Source organism: Paramormyrops kingsleyae, unplaced genomic scaffold (assembly GCF_048594095.1).
Source record: "Paramormyrops kingsleyae isolate MSU_618 unplaced genomic scaffold, PKINGS_0.4 ups158, whole genome shotgun sequence".
NCBI classification, from domain to species: domain Eukaryota; kingdom Metazoa; phylum Chordata; class Actinopteri; order Osteoglossiformes; family Mormyridae; genus Paramormyrops; species Paramormyrops kingsleyae.
In genome coordinates, this window is record NW_027326096.1 from 2,129 (window position 1) to 10,828 (window position 8,700).

Genomic DNA, 8,700 nt, shown 5'->3' on the forward strand with positions numbered 1-8,700 from the left:
TTCTGGTACATGCAGGACACAGAGCACAGACCGCTACCCATAATGTGCCAAACAAAGAACAAAGGTAGTACACATAGTTCACAAACGTAGTTCAAACAATATAGTACACAGAACATAACATCCTGAAGAACAGAATATTGTGATACTACAGAAATATTTAAAGATGATTTATGATACTTTTAGTAATGTCTTTTGTGCGCTTAATGAACAGATGGCACTGGATCTTTACTGTTCATGAATTTAAGCAACAGAAGTTTACTCATTGAATTATTACGATGGAAACGATGTAAAGCAGGAATAAGTGAGCTGTTGCCTTTTACCTGGATGTAACTAAGGATAATGGCAGTCACCTTAGACATGTAATGCTAAATGTTTCTGGAAGTTGGTTTGTCAACATGTTCATCAGTACATTTTCTTCGCCCCTTCACTGTGGACCTGGACCCTGCCATTCTGCATGCTGCTGTTCTGTTTTGGGTCTGTGTCCTGTCTCATTGAAAATGGCTATGCCAATAAAAAATGATTAACTGGGAATGTTGCTTTTAGTGAGGAAAAGTTGCCTACCTCTGGAGACCCATCTGCAGAATATGCTGTGGATCCTGTGTCTGTGAGTACTGGATCAAGCCCACCAGCCAACAACAGTCAGAAGCATAGGTGAGGACCCCTGTTTATGGTAACACCTGCACACCATATTGTGTGTGTGTGTGTGTGTTTGAGAGTGTGATTTAAGATTTGGAGACCAACCTGATGCCTTGACTGAAGTTACTTATTTCAAGGTCTCAATGTTACATCATGTTCATTTTTAACCAGCGTCAAGAACCTTGAGGGGGAAGTAAAAACTCCAAATGAAGCTGTCAGTGCCCCCCTTCAAAAAGTCATAGCAATGGAAGAAGCCCAGTAAATCTCATTCTGTACCATTTAGGGATTGGTGGTAAATGTCTGTCCATAAAGGGAAAAAGTGGTATTCCTCCTTTTATGAAGTTGTCCATGTTAACTGAATCCAGATGGCCTTCGTCATTTCTACATCATTAGAATTTGATGCCTCTGCTTTAGCCTGAGAGACTTCCTGAAATTATCACAAGTAAGGAGACCTAACTGAGGATGGATATGTTGGTACACATTGGTATTCAGGCCAAGCAGAAGACCCCTTAGCTAAAGCAGGGTACCTACTGGCGGATCACCTGATACTCATGTCTAAACAGAAGCTCATTCTACATGCTTGAGCATGATGCCCGTGTTTTAGATGACGTTCTCTGCTGTTCCCTTCTAGGACGGACAAGCAAGCCCAGTCACTGGAGCCAGTGAATGGTCCAGTTTGATGGTGGTGGATGCCCCTACCCCTGCTGTGTGTCTACCTTTCCTAGTGGGCTCTGCCGGTGCTGGAGCCAGCACTGCACAAACTTCATCAGTTGAGGACCAGCAATATTCATACTAGGTTTTAAATGTTGTACAGGAACTTTCATTTGTATGAAGATAAACATGCTGTATTGGATGAGAACTTTTTTCATTTTATATACCATTGTTATTAAATGATCTGCCTGATACCTGCCACTCAGCTTTCACAGTAATGTGTGTTTGTGTGTGTGTGTAGTTACAATTTATTGTATGAAAGTATTTTATAAAAGTGAAATCCTATATAGAAAGTAAAGCATAATTATACCAGTTGGAATATTAAAATAGCCTCTTTAATTGAAATAATGCATTTCATTTCCCCTTTGGTCAGAACAAGATCTGCCTTCATATTTTACTGTAAAATCTTAACTTGGACTGTTCTTTATATTAAACCAATTTATTAGGGAAACTTGTATTCATTTAAAGTGTTTTTTCCGTGTTTCAGAAAACATGAACCAGATGGTATAATCATTTTAAATGTATTGTACAGAAGATGCTGAAATGTAGGCAGATGTTACGAGACACATGTAGCTGCTGAGTTTGGGCTCTTACGGAATATTATTGACTAGACACTTGTTCTTGTCCTTGCTGTTTTTCTTTAAACTTACAAAAAATGTTTGCTATGTGCATATTATAGCAGTTGAATTTTTTGGGGCTTCTAAATTTTGAGGATGCCTTTATTTTAGGAACTGCTATTTGCCTCAGTGATTTTCAGTGGCAAAAGTGTTCAATATCAGCTGTATCCCCCACATGAACCCGTATACCAATTTCCTACTGCCTCTTTTAGTTGGCCTACCTGGGAGTCTCACACACACTCCCTTAATTTTGTAAATGGCTGATGATTTGATAAACAAATACTTCTGAATCCCAATCCCACTAGAGGATTAGAGTAATTTATCTGAATCGCTTGTGCAGAAGAATACGTAATTGAGAATTTGTTTGTGGTCGCCATATGAAGATGGCAGCATAATTAGATCATAACTGTGGCATTATATATATATATATATATATATATATATATATATATATATATATATATATATATATATATATATATATATATATATAAAATAAATTTTAAACACTACTTGAAGGGCTTTAGTGTTCACCAGCTGTAATGTGTGTGTGTGTGTGTGTGTGTGTGCCTTTTAGTTGGGGGTGGTGTTGATGTTTAAAACCTTTTATTAACGAAAATGAATGTTGCCGTTCTGCCTTGCTAGGTCAGCTGTCTCGTACCAAGTCATTATTTAACCATTTAACGTTGCATGACACTTTGCTCTTACTGGGAAATGTGTTCGCGGCGGAAGTGTCTACTTTTTAAAACTGCATCTCCCAAGATCCTCTCCTGTATGCTTGCGGTTAATATCCATCAGCTGCACAATTTTAGGGCGTGCGAGCGAAGAGTCAAAACGACACCTCCAGTTATATCCTATTGTATCATCCAGTTTATTCTTCGCACTGGCAATAGAGCGATCTTCCTGCGCTAGGAAAAATGGATCTACATATCATTATAGAAAAGATGGAAACTGGCGATCAAGATGCCGCCTTCATGGCACTGCAGTCATTTAATAAAGAGGTAAGTTTATAACAGATTTTAAAAACCAGTCGCTAGTGCATGGCAAATGAGAGAACTGGCAGTGACACACAAGTGCAGCTGCTACACTGATGGAGTGAAATAAAGCAGTAATGTCGCTCCGCAGATTTTGCATTCCGTGATATTTCGAGATTCTCGCCGGCTCACAGAAGCATGGTTTTGTATCTGGATGCTAGATGATAACCTCGCTTACTATTATATATTATTATCGTGAGACCCCCAGCTGTATATCCAAGTACCATCGCTAAAAGTAAGCTAATGCCGCCGTTAATATTGTCCTATCTGTTTTTATGATGAATCCCGGAGTACAGCGTGCGCCCCAATTAGCGCATATTGCATATATGCGGTCTTGTCAGCGTCACTTCTTTGCTTGTTCTGGCTGGTTCCGGCCCATCTGCAGTTAGCAGTATTAAAACGGCCAGTGCTTCTATTTTGCTTCCTGCCAAATTGCGTAGTTTTCATAAATGGAGTAAATTTCGAGAGGCCTCTCGCAGCGCACCTCTTTGACGAATGGGGGCGCTGTTTTAACGTCAAACTTTCGAATTTTCCGCGCTAATCACTCTTCTTACACGCGATGAGGTTTTCTGTTCCTTCGTCGTAAAATATTTTTGTAACATAATCTTTTTTTCCCCCCACCCAGCACGGATAACTAGTGTTTCTTTCAGAAATTGCCCAATCAGCACAACAGCAGCTTCAGGCAATGTAAAACTCCTGCCTTCATCTGGCAGTGAGCTGCCCATTACTGGATATTGAAACTGTGACATAATAATAAGGCATTACTTTGTCTGCCCTGTTTTTTGTTTATAGAAAGGCCAGTGTTTCACATTTAACATGAAGGAGCAAGAGGAGAGAGAGGTATGGTCTGATTTTTATGCTTTTAATATAACTATGAACAGACCGGGGGATGGGGCACAGCGTCAAGTCTTACCAAACATTTTTCTAGCGCCCTATGTTAAATTAAAAAATCCTTGGTCTAGTGAGAGGTCTTCTGAAAACCTCATGAAAATGCAAAGTGTCCCCCATCTGCAGTCGGTCGTAGGACAGCGCGGGAGGCCGTGTCATTTTTGTGCAAAGCCTTCGCTTGTCCCCCCAGCGGCTGGGCGAGCTGGCCATGGGATTCCTGAGCAGAGAGCTGCAGCCGGCCTGCCAGCTGGCCTGCCTGGAGACCATCCGCATCTTGTCGCGTGATAAGGGCAGCCTGGCCCCTTTCTGTACACGCAAGGCCATGTGGACGCTGAGCCGCTACGCGGGGCTGGCAGGCCACGCTGACGGCACCACGCCGGAGACGCCCGACTTGGACGTCACTGTGGAGGCCCTCAAATGCCTGTGCAACATGGTGTTCACCAGCGAGGAGGCCCGAGAGGCGGGCGCACACCTGCGGCTGGCGGCCGGCCTGGCCGGGCGGCTGAAGCGGCCCCGTGGGCGCGACTGGAGTCCCACGGTGCGCTTCTTTGACCTCCGCCTCACCTTCCTGCTCTCCGCCCTCTGCCTGGACGTCCGTGCCCAGCTCGCCCAGGAGCTGCGGGGCGTCAGCCTCCTCTCCAGCGTGCTGGACGACACCCTGGGCCTGTGCTGGCTGGGCACCTTCGAGGTGGTGCGGCCGGACGCCCCAGGAGCCGCCGCCCCCCCTCCGCTCGGCCGCGAGGAGACGGAACACGCTATGGAGATTCTCAAAATCCTCTTCAACATCACCCTTGGCACCAGTCACCGTAAGGTGGATGAGGTGAGGTGAAGCGAGGGAGGCCTGCGTGTCCAAAAGCACACACAGTGCGCTCCTTAATAAGGTCTTGCTTGGGGTCTTCAGTCTTGCTGACTTGCCTCCCAATAATGAACTTGGGGCGCAGTGAATTATGAGATGAGTCTTGTTTGGCGAGGATGGGAGGGGCAAGAACAGCATCCTGGGTTTTTTCTTTCCCATCCCCTGTATTCCAGTTCTTGAGTATTGGCACTGGTCTTCAGCAGTGGAAGATGATGTAAAACGGGTATAGGAGAACGCAAGTACGGTCAAGCATGCATATTGAGAAGCAGCTGCTGTGTTGGGAATGGCGTCGTTGTCTCTTACAACTTCTTTTGGACCCCAAAGGAGGAGGCGGCTGTTTATAGGCACTTGGTGGCCATCCTGAGGCAGTGTTTGATGAGCGTGGCTGACGGAGAGGATCGTACCGAGGAATTCCACAGGTCAGGAGTCGGCCGGCGGTGTGCGCTCGGCCTGCCCCGGGGGTTAGCCTGCCCGCGAGTCCTCAGGCCCGCTGTTTGCGTTGTGTGTCTGCTGCAGCCACACGGTGAATCTGCTGGGGAACCTGCCGCTGCTCTGCCTGGACGTGCTGCTGCTACCCAAGCTGCAACAGGCCTCCATCGAGTACCTGGGCGTCAACATGGACTCGGTCAGCATCCTGCTGCAGTTCATGGAGAGGAGGTTAGACAGGGTGAGCGCCTGGCTGAGGAGGGTGCGGCGTGCCGGTCCTGCCGCAGTCACGTCAGCTTGCTAACGCTCAGCTTTATTCTACGCTTTTCATCTGCATATGTTTTTAATACATCTTGCGCTTTTAAAGTGTTCTTTAAAAATTAATTATTACTTCCTTATTACAGGCACACCCCGCCTTACGCCATTAATTGGTTCCGAGCGCCCCGTCATAAGCTGCTTTTTGATGCAACCCGAAAATAATGCCGTAATAATGCCTGAGGAGGAGTGATACATAGACGCAGTCATTTCCATTTGACATAAATGCACCTTTAATTCATTATAAAAGTCAATATTCACCTAATATTCAGAAAAATAGAAATTACTGTAATAAAAGTGAGTATTATTAATAAACATTTTAAAAGAAATTCCTTCATTTTGCTCTTTTCAAGTAATGTGTGTGACATTATGAGTGAAGTTGTGAAATTAATTACTACAGACAAGCGATGTAAAGTCGAGTTTGACGTATGCTGAAATGGTGTATATCAGGATACTACGGTATTATTTTTAAAAATTAAGAATTATATCCCTGTACATAACCAGAAATCTGGCTGGTATATTACTGTTGTCCTTAATTCACATTCATCGTCCGTATGGGTGTGCAGAAAGCTGGGGTGTCGTTCCTGCCATCGTCCGTATCGGTGTGCAGAAAGCTCGCGTGTCGTTCCTGGGGTCTCACTGAGCAGTGCTGACACCTTTCCTCTCGCCTACAGGGCAATAAGCTAAGGGAAACTCTGCTGCCCTGCTTGAATCTGCTGACCGAGAGTGCCCGTGTGCACAGGGAGACCAGGAAGTTCCTGCGCTCCAGGGTGAGAGTGTGTGTGTGTGTGTGTGTGTGTGTGTGTGTGTGTGGCTTATGTGTATATTACATTTTCAAATCAAATAACTTTATTTGTCCCCGAGGGGCAATTTGTGGACCAAATGTCCCCACGGTCTGTAGATAACTTGCTATTTTGACCTTGCGGGGACCTTTTTCTTTGGTCCTCACAAGGGGAAACTCAATTTAAAAAATTTGTGTATTCAATCAAAAAACTAAACCAAAAGTCTTGTATTTTGTTTGGTTAATGTTGGTTAAGGTTGGGGCTGGTTAGGAGTTAAGACTGTTGAAATTAGGGTTATGCCCATAGAAATGCACGGGTGGTCCCCACAAAGATAAAAATATAATTGCGTGTGTGTGTGTGTGTTTGTGTCCGTGAAAGAGCAGATCCTGCCCCCGCTGCGTGACGTGAAGAACCGGCCCGAGGTGGGGAACGCCTTGAGGAACAAGCTGGTGCGCCTGATGACCCACATCGACACGGATGTGAAGCACTGTGCTGCGGAGCTCCTCTTTGTGCTCTGCAAGGAGAGTGGTGAGCAGGCCTCCGCGGGCCTGGGGGTGCAGCTGTGCGCAGACCTGCAGGCAGGCCTCTGCGGCCTCGGGTGGGCGGCCGTGCGCAGACACGCAGTCAGGCCTCCGCGGCCCCGGGTGAGCGGCTGTGCACAGACCCACAGGCACCCTGACTGCCGTTAACCTCCACAGTGTCCCGGTTCATCAAGTACACGGGGTACGGGAACGCGGCCGGCCTGCTGGCTGCACGCGGCCTGATGCAGAAAGCCAGGGACCCGGGCCACTACTCCGAGGACGAGGACAGTGACACGGAGGAGTACAGGGAGGCCAAATCTCAGTGAGTCTGCGTGAACATGCACTGTTACGGCCATTGGCAAGGGCTTGTGTCTGTGTTTTACTGACTAACTGCTGTGTATCATGGAGGGAGCTTTGGAGTCTATCCCAGGCCGGGCAGTGCACAAGGCTGGGGACACGAGTGGTGGGATGCCTGGTCTTTGTAGGGCACGCAAACACACACACACACACACACACACACATGACTGTGAGCTGTTCAGTGACACCACTTAGCCTAAATGCAGGGTTATGAATGTAACCACAGTAACCAGAAGAAATGCACACCAGGGAGAGAAGAGCAGTGTTCAGAACCAGAGGGCTACCCACTGAAACACTGTGCCAACCTTTCAGATTTATGTATAGGACCCCCATAGGACAGGATGGACAGGATGGACGGACGGACAATGAAGATTGCATAAATGACAGAGTGTCAGACAGATTCTTGATTTGGGATCTGGGGCCACCTGTAGTGTGCCCTCAGTGTCCCTGCTGTTTGCTGACAGTGTTGTCCTCTGTCAGTATTAACCCAGTAACGGGCCGTGTGGAGGACAACCAGCCCAACCCCATGGATGGAATGACGGAGGAGCAGAAGGAATTTGAGGCCATGAAGCTGGTTAACATGTTTGATAAGCTGTCCAGGTAAGAGAGCATTTCGTAGCAGGTGAGGCATCGTCCGTCAGGAGCCACAGCCTGCCTCAGACTATAGTCACCTCTCTCTGTGCCGCTCTCTGACAGCTAGACCTGTCCTGCTACGCTCTTTCAAAGTATCATCACTTTCAGAGCTTCGTATTGTCCAGTGTCTTAGTCTCAAATTACTTCGAAATGTTTCATACCATTATCCCATCGTTTATAATTCACTAATGAAACCAACAGAGTGATATATTGTGTTCTGTAATTGATGTCAAATGTGTCTGCTTCCAGGGACCATGTGATCCAGCCAATGCTGATAGGACCAGACGGGAAAATGACATCACTGGCGACCAATGATTTACTGAGAATGACAGAGGAGGGAGAGCAGCACAATTCTGAGAGCGAAGAAGAGAATGCTTAGGCAAAAAGGCTCCATTTAAATACAGCACTGAGGTTTATAAGCACAGTAGTGAGAGAAGTTAGCGATGTACATAACACTGGTGGGAACCCGACTTTTAAAAGGGGAAAATGTTATGCGACCTTATCCCTCCTTGTTTTTGTATTAAAAATATTTGTGCTAATGGCAGCCTGTCCAGGGTGTAGCCCAGCCTTGTGGTCTATAGCCCAGCCTTGTGGTCTATACTGCTAGCATTTGGCTCTCCACAGTCTTCACCAAGATAAAATGTTAAAAGATGAAGGGTGGATGAATAGATGGATAGATGGATATTTGTACTAGACTAGTGATCTCCGCAGAAAAAGATATATGCAATATTTCGCAATCTCCTAAATATCGTCTTGTTCTTTGACAGTTGTGACAGTGGTTTGCCTTGTCCATCCTTGATTCTTTCTTGGCTACGTCACTGGGCAATGTTTTGTCACCACATACTTCTCAGCACTGGTAATGTTAACTAATTTTTGAGACTTTCTGATGTTTTGCCCCTGGATGTTGTTAGTCCACTTGAATAA

General features: G+C 46.0%; 1 protein-coding gene across 1 annotated transcript; it reads left to right on the forward strand.

Annotated features, from left to right (window-relative positions):
- Nucleotides 1–2,881: 2,881 nt before the first annotated feature.
- Nucleotides 2,882–8,155, forward strand: LOC140587202 (chaperone Ric-8A-like). Its single transcript, XM_072708599.1, has 10 exons — nucleotides 2,882–2,965; nucleotides 3,791–3,838; nucleotides 4,077–4,706; nucleotides 5,067–5,161; nucleotides 5,259–5,409; nucleotides 6,158–6,253; nucleotides 6,649–6,793; nucleotides 6,964–7,108; nucleotides 7,624–7,743; nucleotides 8,026–8,155. The coding sequence occupies exons 1-10, from the start codon at nucleotides 2,882–2,884 to the stop codon at nucleotides 8,153–8,155; spliced, it is 1,644 nt and encodes a 547-aa protein (XP_072564700.1).
- Nucleotides 8,156–8,700: the final 545 nt, after the last annotated feature.

Bases quoted from the DNA above. Each gene is read 5' to 3' on its own strand.
- LOC140587202 (XM_072708599.1), top strand. From the start codon at position 2,882: ATGGATCTACATATCATTATAGAAAAGATGGAAACTGGCGATCAAGAT. The intron at 5,410-6,157 runs GTGAGCGCCTGG...TCTCGCCTACAG, and splicing joins TGGAGAGGAGGTTAGACAGG to GGCAATAAGCTAAGGGAAAC. The intron at 7,109-7,623 runs GTGAGTCTGCGT...GTCCTCTGTCAG, and splicing joins TACAGGGAGGCCAAATCTCA to TATTAACCCAGTAACGGGCC.